Source organism: Pongo abelii, chromosome 11 (assembly GCF_028885655.2).
Source record: "Pongo abelii isolate AG06213 chromosome 11, NHGRI_mPonAbe1-v2.0_pri, whole genome shotgun sequence".
Classification (NCBI taxonomy): domain Eukaryota; kingdom Metazoa; phylum Chordata; class Mammalia; order Primates; family Hominidae; genus Pongo; species Pongo abelii.
The window spans coordinates 37880977-37907875 of NC_071996.2; the positions used below are offsets into that span (position 1 = coordinate 37880977).

Genomic DNA, 26899 nt, shown 5'->3' on the forward strand with positions numbered 1-26899 from the left:
TGTTTGTAGTATAAGAAAATTTCCCACATTACCCAAACCATTTATGGAAAAATCTCTTCTTTACCAAGGGAATACCATAGTAAACAAACATGGGCATGGTCTTTGACCTCTCGTTTCCTATAGCATAGTGACTGTAACGATTTGGAAGGAGGGAAAAAGAGAATGTGAGAATTTATTTTATGTTAATCTGGTGAATGCCATATTCATTGTTTATTGAAGTATTTATTAATAATTTACTATATGGGCTGGGCGCGGTGGCTCACGTCTGTAATCCCAGCACTTTGGGAGGCCGAGGTGGGCGGGTCACAAGGTCAGGAATTCAAGACCAGCCTGACCAACATGGTGAAACCCTGTCACTACTAAAAATACAAAAAAATTAGCTGGGCATGGTGGCGCACGCCTGTAATCCCAGCTACTTGGGAAGCTGAGACAGGAGAATCACTTGAACTCAGGAGGCAGAGGTTGCAGTGAACCGAGATCATGCCACTGCACCCAGCCTAGGTGACAGAGCGAGACTCCGTCTCAAAATAATAATAATAATAATTTACTATATGTAAGAATATTGACTCTGCTTCGAGCTTTTGAGGCCCAAGATGCCTTCATCCAAGGTGCCTGGCAAGGGGTGTACAGTTGAGATACCTTGTATAGAATAGATTTAATTAATGGGAATTGGAAGTAGATAAAACTGGAAAATTGGTTTCTTCTGTGTTTTCATTTAAAATATTATAAAACAAAGTTAACTGTTTAAAGCATCAACAGGGAATAAGTGTTTTGTTTTAAAAAGTCTGGTTAATACAGAGTTACTTTTAACTTAATGTGGAGTTAACTGTTCTAACATACTACCAGATATTTCATCTTCCTTTGGTACCTCTAAGGTACCGCCTAAAGGTTGTCATCTTAAATAACAACTGCTATTTTTCACTCATAAGTTTGGATGTATGTAGCAAATAATGTAGGTTTTCTATTGAGATTTTTGAATAAACTATTACTTTATTCTAATAGAGTGATAAGATACTCTCTACTTTGCTCTCATTCTGAAAATCAGCTACCATGAATATTATAACTTACGTCTGTTATCTTGCTTCAGCATAGTAATATTAAAGTGATTAAAGGAAACAAATGTTTACCTTCCAAAAGACGCATTCATTTCATTCATTTATATAACAAAACTGCACGTTTAATATATACATTTTGAGTGAAGTCATTTTTAATTAAGGGATGTTACAGTCCCTTTTGTACTATGAAGAGACCTTATTATTTTCTTTCTGTTAAGGGTAGTATTTACATAAAAAATAATTTCATCAAACTAGAGAGAGGCCAACAGACATTACATGTCATCTCAGGTGGTTCCAAGCAGCGATTATCTCAAAGAGAGCTCTTTGACCATTTAATTTATAAATAATTCTACTTGTGTTTTCTTTCTGCTTTTACTAGTTTTCTCTTTCCACTTTTAAAAAATGTTGTGTTTCTTATTCAGGGTTTTGTTTTGGACTGTAATCTTTTATAGAAATTTTAGGATTACTTTCATAAGAATTTCTTAATACTTCAGAGCTAATTCAAGAAATCTGTGTGCATTAACGTCAGGAAGTTAACTTTCCCACATAATTGCCTTGGAGTTGTTCTGAATTGTTGATTATGGTCTCAGATAATTATCTGACAGGTTTTTGGTTAGGAATTTTTCTGCTGCCACACACTGTTCCTATTGAGAATGTAGAGGTACATTTCGGACTTTATATTTTTATGAAACATTTGGAAGGTTGGGGTGGTGGATGCCAGGTTTCTAAATCCAGAAAAATGTATTTTGTTAGACTATGAGTATCCCTAATCTTTAACATGGGTTAATTGGATGGTGGGGAGTATTTGCTTTGATTTCCTGTGTATAACTCACCGATGGGTCTCCATTGTTTGATTTTCTTCACGGATAGGTTTTTCAGATTACAATTAGTCTAAATTAGCCTGGTGCGATGGCACATGACTGTAAATCTCAGCACTTTGAGGCAGGCTAAGGCAAGCGGATCGCTTGAGCTCGAATTCGAGACCAGCCTGGGCAACATGGTGAAACCCTGTCTCTACCAAAAAAAAATACAAAAATTAGCCGGGTGTGGTGGCATGCACGTGTAGTCCCAGCTACTCAAGAGGCTGAGGTGGGAGAATTGCTTGAGCCAGGGAGATCAAGGTTGAAGTGAGCTGAAACCGTGCCACTCTACTCCAGCCTGGGTGACAGAGTGAGACCCTGTCTTAAAAAAAAAAAATTTAAATAATAAACTTAGAGTAAATTATTTGTGTTGATTTTTACAGTCATTTATTTTAAATATAAAATTCAGAACCCTGTGCTCTGCTTATTAAAGGTTCAAACTCAACTTTCCCCTTCTTTTACAGTTGTATCTTTGTACTTAACAAATAGTTTGTCCAGGGATGTTCATCTGTATACATGTGTATATGCACACAATTCAAAACATATTTGGGAACAGTTCAAACAATGCCTCTCCCTCACATTATTATTAACAGTAGGATAGCAAGTCCACATTGTGTTGGTAACCCTTGTCATGGAGAAAATAAGAGAGCTGATTTTTGTTAAAAACTAGGCCTTGTGTGCCAGAGTCAATGAATAGCTCTGACATACATGAGTCAATTTTCCATACACAGAGTTGGCTAAAGTGCATATTTTGTATATTCTGTTTCAGTAGTAAGCCCTTCGATAATCAAGATGAGACTCTTACATCTTGTATCCTTCAAGTTAATTCCAGTGCATTTCTTTAAAAGTGGTTTGGGCAAGAAAGCAATGAATCTAATAAGGCTATCAGAAAAGTTCAGAACACAATGGCACACTTCTTCGACAATGAAGGCAGTACATAACAAATTCCCTCATTTGCTTGGAAAGTATTGATGAAACAATTAACTTATGTCATTAATCTGTTAAGAAATGAAGTATTTTTTTAAAGGACTGAATAAAAGTCTCTTTATATAAAACCATTCAAATAATAATCTTAGCTATTTCCTGTTTGTCAAACAAGGATTAAAAGGATGTATGTGGCCAAGCGTGGTGGCTCCTGCCAGCGCTTTGGGATGCCGAGGCAGGAGGTTTACCTGAGCCCAGGACTTTGAGACCAGCCTGGACAACACAGGAAGACTTTGTCTCTACAAAAATAAAAATAAAAAAATTAGTCATGCGTCACGGTACACACCTGTAGTCACAGTTGTTTGGGAGGCTGAGGTGGGAGGATGACTTGGGAGTTCAAGGCTGCAGTGAGTTAGGATTGCACCAGTATACTCCAGCCTGGGCAACAGAGTAAGACCTGTCCCTTAAAAAAAAATAAAATTAAAAAAAAAAAAAAAAAAAAAGGACGGCTGGGCACAGTGGTTCACACTTGTAATCTCAGCACGTTGGGAGGCCGACCAGTTGGGGAAACATGGCAAATCCCCATCTCTACAAAAAACACAAACAATTAGTCAGACATGGAGGCTACTCTGGAGGCTGAGGTGAGAGGATCATCTGAGCCCAGGAGGTCAAGGCTGCAGTGAGCTGTGATTGCGCCACTGGACTCCAGCCTGGGTGACAGAGTCAGACCCTGTCTCAGAGAAAAAAAGATACATGTAATGTACCTAGTACATAGAGCCTAGCAAATGGTAGGTGCCATTAACAATGTTATAATAATTATAATTGTTACTATTTATTAGCAATAACACGATTATTTGGCTTCTCAAAAATTTATCACTTTGTCATGCAAGATAGATTTTTTCTTTAGTAATAAAACAGAGTAAAACTTACTTTTAACATAACCTCCCCACATTTTCAGTACTGTAGTTTTATTTCTATGAAGTTCTGTATCTGTACACTGTATTTTTATTGTTTTTTATTAATATTGAATGAGTTCAACTTTTTAAAACTTATGATACATTTTCCATAGTATATTTTTATAATTATTTCTAGGATTTGGTACTCTTTCTACTGAACTTGGGTCATATGCACATATGGTAGCTCTTTTAAGCGCATTTACTTTTCACGGTGCTTTCTTGTGCTGTGTAAAGATGTTGGCTACATCTTGTAGATGTAGAAATGCTTTTGCATACTTACCGTTTGTACTTCTTTGGATAATTTTCATGTACATCACCAGTAGGATGGGGTGATCCTGTATCTTCATTTATTACAAGGAATAACTACAAACCAGATAGTTGTGACTTTCTCCACATACTTTTCATTAGAATCTAAGAGTTAGGCCTTTGAGTACTTAACTCTGTGCTTTATGGCTCAAAAGGTTAAATGTTAAAAACAAATTTGTGATTGTGTTTAGTTTATTGATTTTTAAAATAGCTCTCCCACCTCAGAGAACTTTGTATTTTTCATTTATTCCAGTAGAAATTAGCATCCTGGCATCCATTATTTTTACTGCCCTGACCTTAACTAGACATGGAACATTTTAATTCATTATCTTCCTTACAATTGCCACTAATCTTTACTATTACCTAGAAAAGTACTGAGAATTCGTAACCTCTTCAAGGTGTTTTGAGTCTGGTTGAAAGGGTGTAACCATTATAATTTTTCTTCATAACAATTATTAATTACAAAGAAAATTATTCCTATTTTTTAAATGTCAGATTTTCTTAGTTGAGTGATATTTAATTGGTTATTTTTGTGCTAATACATATATAACTCATAAGGATTGCTCTGTTTTTTTCAGTTCTCCAAATTCTAGTAGCTGGTAACTCTGACAACGTATTAGTATCAATTTCAAACTGAAATTCTATTAAGGATGTTTCATATTCTGCACCCATTTTTTGGCCTAGTTCCTGTCTTATACTTCAGTATAAAACAACGTAAATTATAAATTGGGGCCTTTGTCCCTAAGCCTTCTAAATTCTAATTTAAATACCATTTCTCTGGACTAATACAGGTCTATTAAACAAGCTGCTAAATTTTTACTGTGACAGTGAAATTCTAAGGGTGAAAAGTGTGCTCTAAATAATAAAATCCACTTTTAAAATAATTACATATCAAATAGAGGGAATTCCTACTTAAAGCCAAATCTGGCTGCCAAGTAGATTACAAAAATCTGAAATAAAGTATGTTGACTTTAATAAACAACTTGTTTTCTCTGCTTTGTTGTGTGTGTATGGCATATTTTCTAGTACATATAATTTCTATTTGCTGTTTGAAAGGAAATTGAAATAAATTATGTTATTGAATAATGCCACTTTGGCAATTTATAGTTTACTTATATAGTAATGTATTCGTTTTCTATTGCTGCATAAAAATTACCACAAACATAGAGGCTTAAAAGACAACACCCGTTATCAGCTCACAGTGGGCCCAACTGTGTTGTCCGCTTAGGGTTCTATGAGGCCAAAGTCAGCCAGGCTGGGCCCTTTTCTGAACGCTTTGGGAAAGAATTTGCTTCAAGGCTCATTCTAGTTGTTGACACACCTTAGTTTGTTGAAGCTGTAGGTCTGAGGTCCTGTTTTTTGGCTGGTTGTCAGTAAAGGCCACTCTGTTGCAAGAGGCTGCTCATAGTCCTCCTTACATGGCCCCTCTATCTTCAAAGCCATCAACGATATGTCAAGTCCTTCTCACGCTTTAAATCTCTCTGACTTGCCCCCATGCTCCCACCAGAGAAAAGTCTGAGCTTTTATAGGGCTCACTTGATTGAATCAGACTCACCTGAATCTTAAATTGTATCTTAAGATCAGCTGGCTTGGAGCTTAGTTAACAAATGCAAAATCCAGCAGGGCATGGTAGTTCACACCTGTAATTCCAGCACTTTAGGAGGCCAAGGCGGACTGCTCACTTGAGGTCAGGAGGTTGAGACCATCCTGGCCACCCAGTGAAACCCTGTCTCTACTAAAAATACAAAAATTAGCTGGGCATGGTGGCAAGTGCCTGTAATCCCAGCTACTTGGGAGGCTGAGGCAGGAGAATCACTTGAACCTGGGAGGCGGAGGTTGCAGTGAGCCGATATCACGCCACTGCACTCCAGCCTGGGCGACAGAGTGAGACTGAGTCTCAAAAAAAAAAAAGCAAAATCCTTTCTCAGCAGTACCTTGATTTGTGTTTGATTAAATAACCAGTGGGTGGGAATCTTGGGTGCCATCTTTAGAATTCTGTCTACCTCAGGTAGAATTTAATCCACAATAAAGTTTTTTTAAATATATTAATTGCACTGGACTAAGATTCTGCAGATCTGGGGTTCTGTTTGACTTTAGTAACTGGTTCTGGACTGTGAGGTCTTTAAGACCAGGAACTATGTCTTATTCATCTTCATAGCTCTAGTGCCTAGCACAGTATCTGGTGTACAGCAGGAACCTAAAACATGTTCGTTAAATGAAGTCAAATTAAGATAATTTTACTTCTCTGTATCTTCCTTTATCTTTTCCTCATTTTCATTAAAGCGTCCTTGTAGATTAAAAGTGAGATAAATACATGTGTAAGTCTATAAATATTCTCAAGCATTACAATAGGGACAATATACAGCACCCCCATTTTATAGACTTTTTTAAATTAGCATTTGTTAGATTAAGTAATTTATCTTAATCTCGTTGCTAATAAGCAGAGGCAGCACATTGGTTTTCTGACATGGTCAGTTCCTAACCTTTAATAATCGATTACATTTATGACGCACTTTAGAGTTTTCAAAGCCCCTTTGTTAGCTACGCTTTCACTGAATCCTTTCAAGAATCCTGTGAATTAGTGCAAGTAGTATGAACTTTTAGACAGATAAAAGTAAAGGGAAGTAATTTGACCATGGTTACCCAGTAATAAGAAGCAAATTCAAAAATTTAAGTCCAGCTCTTCTGCATATGAATATAGGATTTACATTGACAGTTAATGACCCCTTTCATTTTAGAATTTTTAATAGAAGATTTTATACCAGTGATACTTAAAATTACAAGAGATTAAAGCAGAGGACTGGGAGTAAGTCACAAATTATTTTCCCTTCTGCTTCCTCAGAACTCATTTAGGTATATGCATTTTCATAGTGTTCACCTGTTGCTTTTCTCCCTCTTTTTTTTTTTCCTGTAATCCCTAGATGGTGGCATCTACCACCTAGACTAGATGATAGTACAATTTATTTTACTTCTATTGTTAGATGTGAGTTACGGGTAATTAGAAATCCTCTTGAACAAGTTAGAGAGTAGGTAAAAACAGAAGACAATACCAACATGCAGAAGCCCTCTTAGGCAGCACTGCCATATGCATGTGTGCGCACACATGCTATTTTCTTCTGTATAAGAAACAAAGTCATTTTTCTTTTATTTTTTCTATTTTCCTTTTGTTGTTATTCTGTAGTTAGTGTAATCTAGGGTTAAAATCCCAAGAATACAGTGCTTTTTAATTTTGAAGAACTTTTGGCTCAAAATGGGAGCAGGACATACTGGTACTATAGACTCTTGTTTCTGTTGACTCTACAAGGAAGGCCTTTTTGAAATAAAATGATGGGTTTTTGTTTTTTTTTTTTTTAATGTAAAGCATACTAGTCTGGATATTAAGGATTTTGTATCTGTTTTATGTTTGGTACCAGACTGGCTCCCTCACATTAAGAGTAAAAATGATAGATACTTGGGCCGTGTACTATTTGGTGTTGGGTTTGGGGAGGAAAATTGGAAGAAAGTAGAAGGAAAGAGTGTTTAAAAGCTGTCTGGCTGTGGTTCACAGGTGCTTCAGCTGGTTTCACAAACCAAAGCTTGTATCACAAACTTGAGTTAGTTTGCCTTACCGCGTTCTCCAATCATGTGACTGATGGTCGGCCTGTCAGTCATGCTGGACATCCGTACTGGAAGTCTGCCGTTTTTTCTTCCTTTCTGCTTCACTGCCTCACCTCAGACCTGATGAATAGGTTTCTATCACTAATAAACTGGTGGTGTACTTTATACAGTGTTGAAACACCTCTGTAGATTTGTGGTTGGACTCTTGACTCACTGTGCATTTGAAACATTCTCATTAAGTTTGGAACTTTTCTGAGTTTATCCACCTTTAACTGCTGGTTTTTGTGTGTGTTGTTTTTCCATAACCTTGGCTAAACTATAATATGTTGTAAAATAATGAAGTATATTTTATTTCACTACCAAGAAGTCACCATATAAGTTCCATTGTACTCAATTAACACAGAAATTGTGGCCATTTGCTGATTTAAAGAAAAATGCCTAAGAAAGAAAAATAATAATAAAAATGCCAACCTATCAGGATTTTAAAGAATCTTCTGCAAGTGTGCTTCTGGGAGCAGTCAGTACTCCTTTACTGAAACCAACTTTGATTTCCTCACTTTTCATACTTTATGCACAGTTAGTTTTTCTGTGGTTTAGGACTATGAATTAAGAAGCAAATTTTCTGTTTCAGTATGAAATTTAATTCAAATCTTTCTTGTATATTCAGCGGCCATTGCAGTCATTTGGACAGACAGGAAAAAGGTCTAAGGTATAGTAAATATTTTGGTGTGCTGGCATGCCAAGGGCCTTCCTTCATGCTTGATGAATCCTTGTTTTCATATAGCACTACATTCAGTTTAGTTCTTCCATATTTTATGGGGGGCAGAAAGCTTATTTTGTTTTATTTGGGATTTTTGTCTTGCCTAGTCGCTTTCGTGCATTGCTTTTTTTATCTTGATGGTTCTTTATCTGTAGAGAAAATCGCTTTCTCACCATTTTTGGGGATATGAAGTTGGAATTATTCCCTTTCTTTCTATTGCTATAATTTTCAAAACTGCAAGTGTTTGTTTTCCTTCTTAACAAAGGCCTTTAGTAGTGTTTAATGATATATTTAACTTGCACATTTCATCTACTGTTATACATGGCAGAAACTATAAAGAAACTTAGAAACTCTTTCTAGGGGGCTTTTGGATATGCCCTAGATTTCTGAAATGTAGTGTTAATTATAAATACTTCTCTTTAGTCAAGCTCAAAGTTAAAGCTAGTTCGGAGCCTTGCAGTGTGTGAAGAATCTCCACCACCCCCTGCACCAGAGATATCACAGGAGAACCAGGTAAAAAAGCAAAACAAATGTTATTTCAAGACATGGTGGAACTGGAGAATTATCGTATATGATTTAAGTTGTGTTTGTTATATTTGTTTTATTTTGACTAAATGAAACTGATTCAATAATACTTGGCACCCAAGATATATATGAAAAGTTAGAAAACTTCTTTCCTTCAATCTAAGGCTTAGAGCAATTATTTCTCTTCTGGAAAAACTTAGGAATCATGTAATTAATTAGGAATGTGGCTTTAAGAAAGTTATAAATTAATTTTCATAAAGTTAAAAAATGTTGGTCGGGCGCAGTGGCTCACGCCTGTAATCCCAGCACTTTGGGAAGCTGAGGTGGGTGGATCACGAGGTCACGAGATCGAGACCATCCTGGCTAACACGGTGAAACCCCATCTCTACTAAAAAATACAAAAAAATTAGCCGGGCGTAGTGGCAGGCGCCTGCAGTCCCAGCTACTCAGGAGGCTGAGGCAGGAGAATGGCGTGAACCCAGGAGGCGGAGCTTGCAGTGAGCCCAGATCGCACCAGTGCACTCCAGCCTGGGCGACAGAGCGAGACTCCGTCTCAAAAATATATATATATATTAAGGTAGCACTTCCAGTGAATATAATTGTGGTGAAATTTGCCCTTTTAGTTTTACCTTTTAGAAATTTCTCAGATACTTAATGCTTCTATGTAAAGAGACCGGCCAAGACTTCTTCTTGATAGGTTAACGTAACCTGAATGCATGGTGAAACCAATTTTCATATTAGCTTGGCTCTTTAATAGTTATCTAGTACTTCTAATTTCTCACATGTCTATTCTTGTAAAATTTGGGACAATGAGGTTTAGGCAAACCATTTAGTTTGCATTCTTTTTAATGCTATGACTACTTTTCTGTTAATCTCAGCTATGGGTTGATCTCTGTCTCATGTTACATCTGTATATTTATGCATAAATATTTTTGGATCCTTTACCAATGTTTATCTTGTGATAACTTTGCCTAGTGGCTTGTTCTACTTACTAAGAGTTTGAGCAACTTAAAATGCTCCTTTACCCCAACAAACAGTTTCCAAGGAATTTGGGCAATTTTGTGGTTATTTAAGAAGCCATGACTGATCCATGACATGCACATCTTTTTTATAAAGTAAATATCATTATACATTTGGTGATTCAAACTAAAATTGTTATACTTTCCCTTGATTTACATGATACCCTGAAAAGCCTATTACAGATATTTAGGATAGTTGTCACATATTTAGAATATGTACTGTTTTTGAAAAGCACTACATTTCATTGCTTGAAAATGCAAGGAAAGTGTTTTGAAATAGATTGTTGTCAATGAAATGTACTTAAAAATCTGTTTGCTTTGACATTTCTTTGCATCAGAAACATACGGCTGAAAATTAATTTATGATTTTTTTTTTTTTTTTTTTTTTTTTTGAGATGGAGTTTCACTCTTGTTGACCGGGCTGGAGTGCAATGGTGTGATCTCAGCTCACTGCAACCTCTGCCTTCCAGGTTCAAGCCATTCTCCTGCCTCAGCCTGCCGAGTAGCTGGAATTATAGGCACCCGCCACCACGCCTGGCTAATTTTTTGTATTTTTAGTAGGGACGGGGTTTCACCATGTTGGCCAGGCTGGTTGCGAACTCCTGACTTCAGGTAATCCACCTGCCTCTGCCTCCCAAAGTGCTAGGATTACAGGTGTGAGCCACCGCACCCGGCCGATTTTTTTTTTTAATGTATCTACGTAGGAGAGATAGCTGTATGCATTTATTTGATATAATAGATATATTTTAGCAATGAAATAGACTTTCTAGCAAAAAGCAGAAATACGGTCAAAATATTTACTAAATCCTTGCTTGGAGAACATTTTCAAATATTAACCTTTGGCTTTTGCATGATTGTAATAAAGCTGAAGAGCTATAATACAGTCTGAAAAAAAATCGATAAAATTGTTTTCTGAAACAGCACTTTTAGAAAGTTCTTTTGGCCAGGCACAGTGGCTCATGCCTGTAATCCCAGCACTTTGGGAGGCCAAGGCAGGTGGATCATTTAAGGTCGGGAGTTCAAGACCAGCCTGGCCAACATGGTGAAACCCCATCTCTACTAAAAATACAAAAATTAGGCAGGTGTGGTGGCACATGCCTGTAATCCCAGCTACTCAGGAGGCTGGGGCAGGAGAATCGCTTGAACCCGGGAGGCAGAGGTTTCAGGGAGCCGAGATTGCGCTATTGCACTCCAGCCTGGGTGACGAGCGAAACTCTCATCTCAAAAAAAAAAAAAAAAAAAAAAAAAGTTATTTTGTACAAGTCAGAGTAAAGAATACGCCTGTTTGGGATGGAGTAGTAGGCAGTGTAATGTTTTTGAAAATTTATGTCTTCTTTCTGTTTACCAAAAAAACAGATATTACACCATCTTAGCCTCATGACAGTCAAAAGAGATTGAGGAAAGAAGAGTCAGACATTCATAAATCTGTTAATATAGAGAAAGTGCATACTTTTTGAAAAAATAAAAGCTGTACCATGACCTTTGTTTTTTGTAGTGCATTTTACCTATTTGAAAAATCTTGAGGGAGAGCCTGTTATGGTACTAAATTTGGCTAGTGAAAATTTATATGAAGAAAAAATAACAGGAATATATGTTGTGTATTGATATATACATTATTGATAATAGATAATTTTTTGTGTTGACAGTTCAAAAAGATGAGTTATGGCATGTGGATAATGACTAAAGAAGCTATATCAAAACTCAATTATTTCCCTTAATATATTCTTTCTCAGTTTCTCTTAGATACAATAAGCTTTTTCTTTTTGGATAATTGCCTATGAATACAATCCTCTGAATAAAAGATACTTCTTCTAGTAGGAAGTCTTTTTCCAAACCTTGAGATAAATAAATTGCACCTGAGTGGAAATTGGAAAATAAATTATTTCTCATGAAAGGTACTAGTATCTAATCCTTGATGGTAGACACACTTTCCAACTAATTTGCTTGATTCAGAATGTGATTTTTGAGGAATTAATCTGGAAGAAAACTCATTATTCAAAAAGTTGAGAGGCAATTAAGAGAGAGATGTCACTTGTATCTGATAAGAGCTTGTGAGAGGGAAGTGACCTCAATAACAGATGTCATTGACAGAGTGAAGAGGAAAGGAATTGCAGCTTCCTATGGAGAGGTAGCTATTATTCCAGTTATTTATAGTCTGAAGATTTTGTATATAAGAACTTCAGTGTTTAAAATATATCTTGTTTATTTGCTACTGAAAACTAGGCCAACTGAAGACAGGCCTCACAGTACATTAAGCTTACAAGATTTTTAAAATATAGTTCATTTTGATAAAATAGTTTAGTGTCTGTAATTAAAATATATGGCTTTTTGAGGAGAGCTTAGAAATGAAATCTGCTAGTTACTGGAAGTGCCTTTTAGTGAAGATCTAAGAGGAGGTAGTGTGAAATCTTTTCTCTCAGCCTGGATTTCACTGGGTTCCTCTTGAGTAACCAGAATAGTAGTTACAAGTCGAGAAAACTTCTAAATATTATACTTCTGAAAAATAGTTCTGGGATTCATTTCTAGATACCTGTTTTACAGTTATGAAAAGAGTAAAGAAAGTGGGTTGGAAAATGAATCACAATAAGAAAAATTACTTACTGGTTGATGAGTGTAAGGAAGTTGCCAGTGTCTTTGGTAAACAAGACAGAGAGTGCATAAAGCAAGTGTTTGTCATCCTAGTGAAAACTGCCAGTGTGCATCATTTACCCTATTTTATGAGCACAAATTTTAACTGGTATGATGAATTAAGAAGAAGAAAAGAGATGAAAATAGCAGGTAGCAGTCCTATTGGGGTAAAAAGTCTATGTGTCTGATTGATGGTTTTCATGACTATAGAACAACAGTATAATGTAGTCTAAAAATAGGCTACACTTTTATCTTTAGTAAAACTGGTGTAGAATTTGTTATAGCTTTCTTTATAACTTCACCTAAGTAAACAGAGCTACATGATTTTTGCCTTTTCTGTGTGGATTAATTTCTAGTAATCCCTTTGGGTTCTGGAATTACATGTAATGGCATTGCTTTTAAAATAAAACGTGAATTCTCCTTGCTCAGTCTTACAGAATGTGGTTACTTTACAATTAAACATTACATATCTGTAAGGATACAATTTTGTTTGAAATATTTCTAAACAACTGTGGTGATTGAAGGATTGGCAGTGATATATAAATCTCAAAAAGGAAATAAAGCTGTGTGCCGTTGATTTTGGAAATTTTTGTACTTAACATTTTTATATGGTAGGAGAATGACGGAATGTGTGATTATAATGGATACTCAGAAACCTGATTTTTCTTAATCATTGACTTGACACTTATACATTCGTATTGTCATGATTGATGATAATTATGCTCTTGCTTGGCATCTTCCTTGCAAAAATAAGTTAAGAAGACCTGAGTTCTCATCCTCCAGGGATTTTACAAGTTGATGCACTTAAACTATAATAGAAAACATTTATTTTTTTCTATAATGTTGAGGATTTGTTTTAATTGATGTATTCAACTCAGAACATTAATTTTACGTTTTATATAAAGTATTTGATAAAAATGGTAAAGTATTATTAAGTTGTTTTTTAGTTTGAAGAATCTAGTTGGGTAAAATAATCTTTTTCCTCTGTACAATTCTATGTTACTCAAACAATATAAATGTGTGGTATTAAATGAATTATATTGTATTTTCATTGAATAATTGACTTTGCCTTCCAACAGGAGAAAATTCAGATCCAGTTAACACAATCATTTGAGAAAGAAGAGAAGCCCTCAAAAGATGAAGCAGAAAAAGAAAAGGCCAGTGATAAGTTGCCCAGAAAAATGTTATCAAGAGGTTTGCAGTTCTTTTGCTTTTTTAAAAAAAATAATTTTGCTATCAGTAATTCCATCCTTTTCCCCTTGAATAATTATATATAGTATATGTTTATGTAAAATGACACAGAACAGACTGGAAGGATGATACAGTACTTACTCATCTGGGCAAAATGGTTTAACACAGTTCCATATATCAGTAAGATGTTTCAGCCAAAAACTGCAACACATAACAGACATTGAGGAAGGTAAACATCTTAATCTCTTACTGGTCCCTCACTCATAGTAAAATACTAAAGTCATTATAATTTTTATATTGATTCCACTAAGGATACTATCACTCTTGAATTCCTTATGGTACAAAGAGCTGATGTCATAATATTGAGTATCCAGTAAGAATATTCTTGGAAACAGAGTGTTTATTTTTTATAAGTTTGGAGGGTCTTCACTATTACCTAGCATTGCAGATCAATAGAAATGCTTTATAAATTTAAAAACCCAGTTATGTTGATCAGTATTATAAATAGTATAAAGATACTACATTTAAGGCAAAGATAGCATGAATATTTGAAAAGTATTTTGAAAGCAAGCCTGTAGTAATAGACCTGATAAAAATCAAATTCTTTCACAACTAAAATTTCTGTCTACCTCCAAATTATTGCCTCCATTATATTCATATCTGAACTAAGCTGTCTTAATTTGCTACAAATGTAGTTAATTATGTAAATCATTTAAATTTTTCACCCACAGAGGCATTTTGAACATGAGGTTGTGGTGAGTATATAAAAGGATCTTTAAAGAATTTAGAGGAAATTAAACAGACACATGTGAGAGGTTAATTTTTTTTTAAGAATGTGCGTGGATATGCAGTTATATAAACTCATGTCATGCACATTATATGGGAATAGAAAAATTGTGGTCACCTGATTTCATTGTAACTTTTCCTACTTTGTCAAATTTTTTTCAATGTGGGGCATCTTGTTTTATTTAAGATATACATCATGTGTAAAAGGGAATGGGACTTGTTTTCAAACAACTTTATACTGGGTTTTTGTGTTGTTGTTTTTTAGATTCCAGTCAAGAATACACTGATTCAACTGGCATAGATCTACATGAATTTTTAGTAAATACATTAAAAAACAATCCCAGGTAAAAATTAAATTTATAAGGTTTCCATTGCTTCTAGAGTACCATAATTTTGCTATATATGTTTTCATTATTGAGTTAGAGTAATAGAATAAGATTGCAGATATTTGAAGTACACCAGAAACATTTTAGTTTTTTAGGGCAAAGATGTTGTTGGTCTAGTATATGCAAATATATAAATATCTTTTTGCATTATGCATGTCACTATGATGTATGAATTTTGGGAAATACAGAATCACTAAGATATTTAGGCTCTTGATTGAGTTAGACATATACCATTAATCATGAAAAAAAAGAAAAATAGGTATCTCACCATAGTGCACTCAACCAAATAAGAACTTAGTGTATTCACTTATGAGTTTTTGAACGTTTTAAATGCAAAGTTTTTGTTCCTTCTTGCTGTGTTTATAAACCATCAACCCAAAGATTTTTGAGGTGTTTGAGTCACTACTTTAATTGTGAAATCTTTCATTTTCTCAGATTACTAAATGAATACTTTTTAACTTTTTGACAACTCATAAGCACTTTGAGGCATTCTCCCTGCAAAAATGGCTACCCACAAATTATCTGACCAACACTTTCATAGAGTGAAAGATGCCAAGGTGAAGAAATCTTCCTCTAGATGTTAGCTTTCCAGAGTAGTAGGTATTTGACATACGTTGAAATAAAAATGGTGTCACTAGATATGGGCACACGGAAGATAAGAGAGTTGTTTATCTCTTACACAGTCTTGCTTCAAGATAACTTGTTTTTATTCAGGATGTATTGTATTCAGTACTATCTTGATTTTCTGTTTTGTATTTAATATCAACCCCAAAGAGAATTACAAAATGAAGTGGTCTCTATAATAGGAGCTGAAGAATTATAGGTAAGGATTTAGAGAGAAGATAGGCAACTCTGCTTGACTTTTTTTCCTCCAGTTCAAGTTTATTCCTCAGTAGTCCCAACAGAAAGATAAATTTATGAGTCTATTGAACAGCTCTAACTATGTGCCAAGCATTGTGCTAAACATTGTAGATATGAAAAGGTATTACATAAAAGCTCTGACCCTACAGTATTCACTGTCTCTGTACTAGAAAAAGACACATGATAATTAAAATAAAACAAATGTAAAAGAGGTTTACAGGTGCTGTAATAGCCAGAGAAGGGCCACAACCTCTTAAAGGATTTGGGAATGTGTCACTGAAAAGGTAGTGCCTAACCTGAATCTTGAATTAAGAGTGTTTCATATTGGAGCTGTCTATACAGAGAAGCATGGGAAGGGCATTCGAGATAGAGACTAGAGGATTGCCAAGGCATAGTTATGTGAGAGGGAGTGTTACATTCAAGGAAAGATAAGATTGTACCCTCTGGCTCTCACAGGCATGTGGCAAGTTATTCTAGAAAGTGACGGTAAAGGTCGGGCACAGTGGCTCACGCTTGTAATCCTAGCACTTTGGGAGGCCGAGGCGGGTGGATCACGAGGTCAGGAGATTGAGACCATCCTGGCTAACACGGTGAAACACCGTCTCTACTAAAAATATAAAAAATTAGCTGGGTGTGGTGGCGGGCGCCTGTAGTCCCAGCTGCATGGGAGGCTGAGGCAGGGGAATGGTGTGAACCCGGGAAGCAGAGCTTGCAGTGAGCGGAGATGCGCCACTGCACTCCAGCCTGGGCGACAGGGTGAGACTCTGTCTCAAAAAAAAAAAAGAGAAAGTGACAGTAAAGGTACTGGTGAGGTATGAAGCATAGGTCATATCCAACTATCGTCAACAAGGGATAATACCAACACCCTACAGCAGTGAGGAAATGTGAGGGGACCTTTTGATTGTCCCAGTGAGTGCAGAGTGCTGCTGGGAAGCCAGGGATGCCGAAAAGACCTATGAAATGGTGATGAGCCACGAAAAATTGTCTTGAAATGCCAGTAGTGCATCAGTCGAGAAATACTGACTATGGCATGCCAAGTTAAGGAGTGGTTAAACAGAATTTTAAATAGGGCCATACCATAATGAGATTTGTGTTTTGGAAAGATTACTTTGGTGTTTTAGAAAGATTATTTTGGCAGAGATAACTGTAAAGAAAAAGAGTGGCTAGGAGACCATAGAAAAGAATGGAGAGGAAAAGACACATTTGAAAGATATTTAGGAAGTATCATGGCAGGACTTGATGATCATTTGTATATGGAAAGGCAATGGGGACAGTAGAGTAGAATAGAATGGCCAAGTACTAAAGATAGCAAAAACGGGGCCTGGTGGCATGGGCTTGTAGTCCCAGCTACTCAGGAGGCTGAGGTGGGAGGATTACTGGAGTCCTAGAGGTTGAGGCTGCACTGAGCTGTGATCTCACCACTGCCCTCCAGCCTGGACCCCATCTCTAAAGAGAGAGAGAGAGCAGAGGAATCCTGAGAACGTCTGTCCTGGAACTCAACCAAAAGGGAACAGTTACACAGAAAATAAAATAACAGAGGGACCCTGCGCAATGATTCATGCCGGTAATCCCAGTACTTTAGCAGGCTGAAGACAGTGGATCACCTGAGGTCAGGAGTTCGACACCAGCCTGACTAACATGGTGAAACCCCGTCTCTACTAAAAATACAAAAATTAGCTGGGCGGTGCATGCCTGTAATCCTAGCTACTTGGGAGGCTGAAGCAGGAGAACAGCTTGAATCTGGAAGGCAGAGGTTGCAGTGAGCCGAGATCACGCCATTGCACTCCAGCCTGGGCAATAAGAGCAAAACTCCATCTCAAAATAAATGAATTAATTAATTAAAATAACAGAGGGATATGAAAATATAAGTATTGTAATATTGCGAAATATATATATTTGGTCTTCCTCCCTGTTTCCTAGCTTACAACTATAATACCTGTAATCTCCAAAGAGCTATCTTTTTGTATGCTAAGGTTGACTGATAGCTTCAAGATATCAGATTAGGCTGGTCACTGGAAGGACAAAGGCATGATCAGAGGGTTAGGACTTCAGTCCCTGCTCCCAACCTCCTGGATGAGGAGATTGGTGAAAGTCAGTCTCCTCAACAATCATGCCTACATAATGAAGACTTCATAAAAACCCAAAAGGACAGGTTCAGAGAGCTTCCAGATAGCTGAACACATGGAGGTTCCTGGAGGATGTCAGGCCCCAGGAAAAGAATGCAAGCTCCATCCCTCTTCCCCCATACTTCATTGTATGCATCTCTTCATCTGTATCCTTTATAATAAACCAACAAATATGAGTAAGTGTTTCCCTGAGTTCTGTGATCTGCTCCAGCAAACTAGTTGAATCCAAAGCAGGGGTCATGGGAACCCCAACTTGAAGCCGGTAGTCAGAAGTTCCAGAGGCCTAGACTTGGAACTGGTGTCTGAAGTGGGGCAGTCTTGGGGACTGAGACCCAAACTGTGGGATCTGACACTATCTCCAGGTATAGAGTGTCAGAATTGAATTGGAGGACACCCAGCTGCTGTACACTGCAGAATTGCTTGCTTGCTTGCTTGCTGGTGGAGAGAAATCTCCACATATTTCGGGTCACAGAAGTCTTCTCTGTTGATTGTTGTTGTGTTGGTGTGAGAACAGAAGGAAAACATGATTAAAGAGGTTTTCCAAAACAAGTACCAAAAATAATTCGTTAGATTCAGAAGTTAGAAATTGTTGGCTATTTTAACAAGTCATTTCATTTGGGATAGGATGGTGGGAACCAGAACTCAGTGGGTTGAGTAATAAGTGGGAAGGTAGGAATTCATAACTAGTATGAGTAAAACAAGATCCTAGACAGGTAGAATTTTTCTTCTCTCTCTAAACCTGTGGGAAAGACATCAGCAAGGAACAAAGATTATAAATCCATTTTTATGTCTTCCAAATTACGTTTTGATTGTGTAGTTATTTTTCCTCTATAGATGCAAACGTTTTTAAGTTATCCACATAGACATTTTTTAACTGTATAGTTTAATGGTTTTTAGTATATTCAGTATACAGATAGGAGCACTATCACCACAGTTATAGAATGTTTTCATTGCCCCAAAAGAAACCCCATACATTGTAGCTATTCCTATGCTAATAATAATAGTAATACTGGTATTGGATGATCCCAGCCCTAATCTGTTTTCTGTTTCTGTAGATTTCCCTGTTCTGGACATCTCATATGAATGAAATTATATAATATATGGTCGTTCAGGACTGGCTTTTATTCACTTAGCATAATGTTTTTAAGGTTCATCCATATTGTAGCATGTATCTTTTTTTATTCCTTCTGTGTATGCATTTTTATTTGAGCAAATATACAAGTGAATAATTCGTATAATGGCTAATGTATAAGTTACTATTAGTGTCATTGTGGTTTTACGAAGTTGAAGCTAATGTTAAATTTTGTGAGAAATAAGGTTTGCTTAATAATTGATTCAGTATTCTCTCTCAGTGAAGCATACAGCTAATTGCCAGCTATACCTGCTACACAATTAGTTAGAAGTATGGCAAATTGCCACTGAAGCATTCAGGGTTGAATACTGCCTGGAGAATTCTACTAGATGTTAAGCAGATTTATTTTTAGTGATACTAAAATTTAGTCAACCTTTCCTTTTTGGATCACTTTAATTTCAAAATTTTTTTTCACATCATTAAATCTCCATCATCTTGTCATAGCCCAATAAATAAACTAAATTTCAGGGGTTAAATAATAAGTTATCTGGAATTTCTGGGTGTCTGCAATATTTTCAGAGACTACCCTATTAAATACAGTCATTAATAAATTAGAACCTAGGAACCTGAAGGTGTTACTGATAAAGATTACACTCACTGACATGATTTTATACGTATTTTTGTGTTGCTTTTAGCCATATTGTATAAATTTTATATGGAGAAATATGGATGGGACAGATAACTATATTATGTAACAGGAAAACGATACCATGGATTAATCCTGAAAATGGATTTTTTTAAGTAATTTGTTTTGCTCTAGGGAACATCACGTATTTGTTCTCTGAAATATCTTCTAAAAGTCATTTTTATTGGAGGTGATATTTAAGTCATTTTATTTCTTATCTGTTGCAGACATTTAACCAAGAGCATATGAAACATTGGGTGGAGGGTGGTCAAACAGAAACATTACTATTTTCTTCTTTTTTTATTTGCCACTGGTATAACATCGGTTCCCTGTTTCTCTAAAATTACTTCTGGAACAATGACTAGAACACTAGTAACTAAAAGATTGTTAGCCCTTCATTTTAGCTTTTAGTTTATTAGCTTGTTTTTATTACTTCTTTAATAATTAACAGCATGTATCAGTTCATTTTAAAGGTTACACGATAGAAGTTTTAGTTTGTGCCTACTTTTAGATGGTTTTGGCTCACCTGCTAAAACATCAGTATACCTTAAGAAAAGTAGTTTACCTGTTAGTTTGAGTCTCATATGTAGGGCCTCTATAAAGGATTAGTAACCTTTAAGTTATGACCATTATAAAAATATCTAACCTCAATTACAGATTTGAAAATTTGAAAGCTTGAGTAAGCTACAATGTGGAATAAAAGGCAGAAGGTATAAATCTTAAGACCTTAGGAAAGTTGTCATTCTTATTTTTTTAAAAAAGTGCTACTAAAAGCAGGGTATCTTTTTTAAAATAAGTGACCCAGATAATCTAAAAATCCTCTGCAATCTATAGATCTACGTATTAAGGGGAGAGAAAGCCTAAATTTGTATCAATTGCTAGTAAAATTGTTAGATTCTGTTATATCATGCAGATAGTGGAAATTTCAGTGGCAGTACATTCACTGAAGAACAATTGAAATATTCTTATACCTGCTCTTTAGCTCAAACACAGAAAATCAATTTAAATGTACTGTTTTATGAACTCCAAATAAGTTGCCTCCTTTTTTGTTTGTTTTTGAGACAGAGTTTCACTCTTGTTGCCCAGGCTGGAGTGCAATGGCGCGATCTCAGCTCACAGCAACCTCCGCCTCCCGGGTTCAAGCGATTCTCCTACCTCAGCCTCCAAGTAGCTGGGATTACAGGCATGCGCCACCGCACCCAGCTAATTTTGTATTTTTAGTAGAGATGGGGGTTTCTCCATGTTGGTCAGGCTGCTCTTGAACTCCCTACCTCAGGTGACCTGCCCACCTCAACCTCCCAAAGTACTGGGATTACAGGCGTGAGCCACCACCTGTAATCTCAGTAGTTGCCTGCTTTTGATTCTCATCTTTATTTTTTTACAGTAAGGCAATATGTAAATTATAAAAGTTACTGCAAATACTGTCTCAACGATAACCCCAAAAGCTTGGATGAGGCTGGGCACAGTGGCTCACGCCTGTAATCCCAGCACTTTAGGAGGCCAAGGCGGGTGGATCACCTTAGGTCGGGAGTTTGAGACCAGCCTGGACAATGTGGTGAAACCCTGTGACTACTAAAAATACAAAAATTTGCCGGGTGTGGTGGCACGCACCTGTAACCCCAGCTACCAGAAGGCTGAGGCAGGAGAATCGCTTGAACCCGGGAGGCAGAGGTTGCAGGGAGCCGAGATTGTGCCACTGCACTCCAGCCTGGGGGACAGAGCGAGACTGTCTCAAAAACAAACAAACAAACAAAACTTGGGTGAAAGAGGGTCTTATAATTTAGTAAATAAATTCTTTGTTGGGAAAACTTTAGGAAGTAAAAATTCTTCACGCTCCCCTAAAATTTAAGAAAACAAAAAGAATACTAAAAGACCTTCTGGATGAAGTAATTTTATTAATTTATTCCATGCAAAATATATTTGTTGAACCTTTCTATATACAAATAGTTCAAATAACTATATATGACAATAATTGTGATAAATGCTATTAAAGAAAAATATGAAAGAAACAATTCTAAGAAAGAATATAAGAATGTTTCAGTAAAGGGGAACAGCATATTCAAAGTACCTGAGAAAGACAGGAGCTTGGCAAATACAGAAATAAACCAGGATGATAACAGTTTTGTGAGTTCAGGTCAGGAGATGTGGCTGGAGCTGGATGAAGACCAGCTCATGCCTGCCTTGTACATATGTTTAGTTCTAAGAACAGTAAGAAACCCATGACCAATTTAACAAAGGGAGTGATGTGTGATCACATATGTGTTCTTAAAAGATTGTTATGCATGTTTCATGTAGAATATAATGATTAGGGAAGATCAGGGAAGATACAGGGAGATGATATACTCCTGCTGTAGTAGTCAAGCCAGAAATCCTGATTGCCTAGATCCAGGGTTGTGGCAGTAGAAAAATAGATCAAAAGTAGATAAAATTTGCAGTAGTAATTAACTGTATTAGGAGCATTTGAAAAAGGATGATTAAAAAAAAAACCTTCGAGACCAGCCTGACCAACATGGAGAAACCCCGACTCTACTAAAAATAGAAAATTAGTCTGGCCTGGTGGCGCATGCCTGTAATCCCAGCTACTCGGGAGGCTGAGGCAGGAGAATCGCTTGAACCTGGGAGGCGGAGGTAGCAGTGAGCCAAGATTGTGCCATTGCACTCCAGCCTGGGCAACAAGAGCAAAACTCCCGTCTCAACCAAAAAAAAAAAAAAAACTAAAATTCTCATGCTTCTACTATCATATACTAAGTAGAAGGTGGTGCCACTTACTGAGCTGGGATATACTAAGGAGAAGCAGGTTTGGAGACAAAACTGAATATTGCTATAAATTTTGTTAAAATGTAATTCTGTGTTCAGCTTTGGATTTGAAATCACCAGGTAGACATGTTTTTCTCTTGATTTTTTTTAAACGAATATAAAAATGTATAGTTAAATATTTAATGAATGATGGGGGAAATGTTATTACTTATTTTTATGAAACTTTTGCAGTATAGGAGGAGAATCAAATGCAGGTCTGATGTGTAGACTTTCAGGTGACCAAAGCAGGGGCTACCAGTTCTTCTATTGAAATTGAGAATAATCTGCATAGTGTTTATTTTAGGGAATCATTAACCCCTTGGCCTCGTTTTCTTGATCTGTAAACTTTGGAAGACAAAACTGAATGATTTGTAAAGCTGCTTTTAGCTTTAAGTTTCTGTAAGTTACTTTTTTTTTCACATGTACATGAAATTTCCAATTACCACAGGAAAATTCTAGAGCCATGTTATGGGTGTGTGAGCAGGGAGGTCCTTTGGGGAGCAATACCATTAACTTGTTGCAGCTAAGAGAACTAAATAAGACCCTAGTTATCTAAAGGAGCACATACAGGTACTCCCTAGAGTTTTTATTTATTTTATATGTTGGAGGTTTTTGGTTCACTTAGATTTTTATGGGAAAATTTAAAAATGTATAATGGCAGTTTATAGAATGGGTTGAAATATCCTCTTCTTCTAAATTAGCGATATCATTAATACTACTCTGCCATAGTCCCATCTACATACTAGTATTAGATTCCCATAGAAGTATTCCTGTTGTTACTGGCGTTGCATGTTCTTTAGAATACTGTTTCTATGGAGTTCAGCATGATAACAAAGTCCTGAGCCTAACTAAAGATGTCTGTTCTTCTGCTTCCTCTCCACTTTATTGAATGAGGAAATAAAAACTAAAATGCTTTTATTATCCACACATTCACAGAGCAAACTCTAATATAGTAATACTAAGCAGTTCAAAATACATTTAAGTTCCTTCGTTATGTGTAAGCAAAAAAAAAAAAAATGCATTTAAGAATAGCCACATGTTGATAATTGTTAAAGTTGGGTGATGGGTACATCAAAATTCATTACACTATTCTCTACATTAGTGTATGTGTGAAAACTTCTGTGATAAAAAGTTAAACTAAAAAAATCATCTTTTATTGTTTTAAAACATTAATATTCTAGCATCAAGATTGGGCTAGTACTGAATGTATAGTTTTTAGGGGGTGAAATTTAGCTGTATAAATCATAGGCTGTTGACATTTGTGATTACTTCATTGCCAAGTTTTACATATCAGAGTCTTCATACTTTGTTTCAGGGACAGAATGATGCTGCTGAAATTGGAACAAGAAATTTTAGATTTCATTGGTAATAATGAGTAAGTCCTGACATTTAACAAGAAAAGAAATTGTCATCACCATTCTCCTTGACTTACTAAGTTGGTTTTTCTTGTGCTTCTAGGTCTCCACGTAAAAAATTCCCCCCAATGACATCTTACCATAGGATGCTATTACACAGAGTAGCTGCTTACTTTGGATTAGACCACAACGTTGATCAGAGTGGGAAGTCTGTCATAGTAAACAAAACTAGCAATACAAGAATGTAAGTGTCAAGAGATGTAACTACGTATTATATATCTAAATAATAATACTTTATCTTTCTATAGTACCTATCATCTGAGGTTTTCCACATGTTTGAACAGTCTAATTAAGTTTCATGATAACCTTATGTGATAAGACTGAAAAACACATTTAGTTTACTGGGAACAAAACGCAACAGCCTGGACTCAAATATGGCATATGAATGAGGACTGGGGCATATGGTAAACAAAATAAAAATCCAGAGGACATAGTATCAGTGATGTTTGACAACCACTCTTAGGGATTTTTAAAATTAATTTAGATAGCTATAGCCAGCCTTAGTCAAATTAAAAAAAAAAAAAAAAAAAAAAAAACAGGAGAGAGAGCAGACTTTGTCTGTGACACCCTCACATTTAGTTAATCTTCTATCAGTTTACCGTTCTTTCCAAAAGCCTCCAAATTTACTCCTTTTCTCTCACAATTCTTAAGAAAGTGGGACTATTGGTTAATGCAATATCATTAGTGCTGTCTTCTTCCTGGGCTATGTATGATTCTCTGGAGGAGCTTTTTGTTTTAAGAATTGATTGCTTTATAGTGTTACGGAAGTAGATCATCATTGCTGTTACTTGGGAACAGAAGACCCAATGCAGAGGCACCCAAGTTATAAAACGTACACAGCACATCCGTTACATCTTCTCCCTATTTATAAGGCTAATCCTAAAACACCCAGCTGAGTTCAGCCGAAATTTATATTTTGATGGTGATTTGCCTATCAAAAGGAATTTCAGTTTGATATGAGGCAGCAACAAGTCTGTGGTAATGAATAGCAGTCAACTTCAGATGGCATAAATAATCCTTTTTGGTCCATTATTTTTCTTTCTTTCCTGAAGCCAGATTTCTCTCAGGTTCTTATCTATGAATGATTTAATTTGCATGGTTATATTTAATTCATCTATGCCTTTTCTGATTTATGGTCTTTTGTCCTTATAGCTGCCATATCACTTGCTGGAACTATTGGTTTTCTCCCATTTTAAATAGTCTTTTTGTAAACTAAGTAAATACTTCAGTATTTTTAAATGATCGTTCCTGTAATTAAAAGTAAATTAGTGAAAATAGATGTGTTTAGAAAGGGATCTTTTCTTCTTATAGGGATTAAATGTTACCAAAATGTGAGTCTGATTTAGTTTTCATTAAAATTTAAATTTTCATATCCCTTCGTCTTTAATATTCTGTTCAGTTAGTCTTTTTCCAGTCAGTAATATCATGACTAAAGTAGGATAGTAACCATTAAGCTATGAGCTGAGCTAGAGGTGAATAGAACTGTTAATTCATTTAACCAGTACCTCTCAACATTACTCAGAGCTGCTGGATACACAAGCACATATACATTAGCAGGCATTTTGACTAACATTTTGACTGGTGACTCTCTAAGGTTTTCAATACAGTGTAACCTCAGTTATTTGAATTATATGAATGATATCAAAAAGCATTAGAGCTGTCTTTATCAAGATAAGCAAAAGCTAGGCTCAGCAGAGATGCTTGTAATATACTTAAAGAAGTATGGGTCAATAATATAATCAGACAGTTCAGATCATTGAAGTTACACTGTATTTTTTTTTTAATATATCTTCTGGGATATGAAGAAGGTTGTAAATCAGAAGACCTTAGAGATCTGCTCCACATTGAATAAAAACAAACTTACCTTTTCCTCATAGGGAGATTACCCGCTCCAGCCTTGAATCAGTGGTGTTATGGATGTCAACAACCCAGTGTCCACTGGGGTATCTCAATGGAGCGGGAAGTTGGCGATTACAGGGCAGTAAATTCAGGCATCTATAAAAGAATGAGGTAAGACAGTCTTAAGGTTAGCTGAAATGCCTGCCCAGTGCTATCGGTGTGGGAATCCAGCTGCTCTTAGAAAAGTTGCCAGGCCCTTGGTTAAACCTTATAGTTCACTTTGGAATAGCAGTCTCTCATTCAAATATAAACTCCATGAATAAGAAAATGTGACTTTGAACAGTTACAAAGATAGATGACATAAGTAAATGGGGCAATCATGTGACAAAAATAACATACTGCCATTGTCAGAACTAAATAAAAATCTTTCAAACCCTTGAAGAAAATACTCTTTTTCTTATTATTTTGGTCACAAAGCTGTTTTTCGTCTTCTTATTTTTCTTCTTTACTTCTTATATATATTTGTGTACAAATCTGTTCTCTATTTCACCCATCTAAGTATTTTACAATAGAAATTTCATTAACTTGCTTAGATAATTCTCACTTTTAATCTCTTTTTGCATAATTTGACAGGAGGCTTTTACGTACTTTATTAGAAATTCATAGGTTAAAATAAATGTTCAAAAGTATTACTTCGGTTCTAGGGCCAGGCGCAATGGCTCACGCCTGTAATCCCAGCACTTTGGGAGACTGAGGCAGGTGGATCAGTTGAGGTCGGGAGTGTGCAACCAGCCTGGTCAACATGATGAAACCCCATCTCTACTAAAAATACAAAAAAAATTAGCTGGGCATGGTGACACCCTCCTGTAATCCCACCTACTCAGAAGGCTGAGACAGGAGAATCACTTGAACACAGGCGGCAGAGGTCGCAGTGAGCCAAGATCGTGCCATGGCACTCCAGCCTGGGTGACAGAGTGAGACTCTGTCTCTAAAAAATTTTTTAAAAAAAGAAGTGTTACTTAGGTTCTAGATATAAGGAAGTTTGCTGAAAATATCATTACTCAGATTTATTTGGATTAGAAATTTACTTAGGTTATTCACATATATCGTTT

General features: G+C 36.1%; 1 protein-coding gene, 1 long non-coding RNA gene and 1 pseudogene across 28 annotated transcripts in view; 2 read left to right on the top strand and 1 right to left on the bottom strand.

Moving 5' to 3' along the window:
* The window catches only part of R3HDM1 (R3H domain containing 1), a 188065-nt gene that overhangs the window by 73168 nt on the left and 87998 nt on the right, over positions 1–26899 (top strand). For 11 of the 27 annotated variants that reach the window (XM_054548547.1, XM_054548549.1, XM_063712428.1 and 8 more), the window contains exons 4-9: positions 8366–8407; positions 8882–8971; positions 13710–13824; positions 14873–14951; positions 23849–23908; positions 23992–24132. In XM_054548547.1, the coding sequence (XP_054404522.1) occupies positions 8366–8407; positions 8882–8971; positions 13710–13824; positions 14873–14951; positions 23849–23908; positions 23992–24132 (527 nt within the window). Of the gene's footprint in view, positions 1–8365; positions 8408–8881; positions 8972–13709; positions 13825–14872; positions 14952–23848; positions 23909–23991; positions 24133–25831; positions 25959–26899 lie in introns of those variants that run through there. The other 16 variants (XM_054548555.2, XM_054548556.2, XM_063712423.1 and 13 more) reach the window with 3 other exon arrangements.
* Positions 1–26899, bottom strand: part of LOC129057970 (uncharacterized) — a 104175-nt gene that overhangs the window by 17568 nt on the left and 59708 nt on the right. The window contains exons 3-4 of the long non-coding RNA XR_008522747.1: positions 25813–25943; positions 13963–14022 (exon numbers count right to left, since the gene is read on the bottom strand). This is a non-coding gene — a long non-coding RNA (uncharacterized LOC129057970). The remainder of the gene's footprint in view (positions 1–13962; positions 14023–25812; positions 25944–26899) is intronic.
* LOC129057969 (zinc finger protein 714-like) lies at positions 14958–22474 on the top strand (annotated as a pseudogene).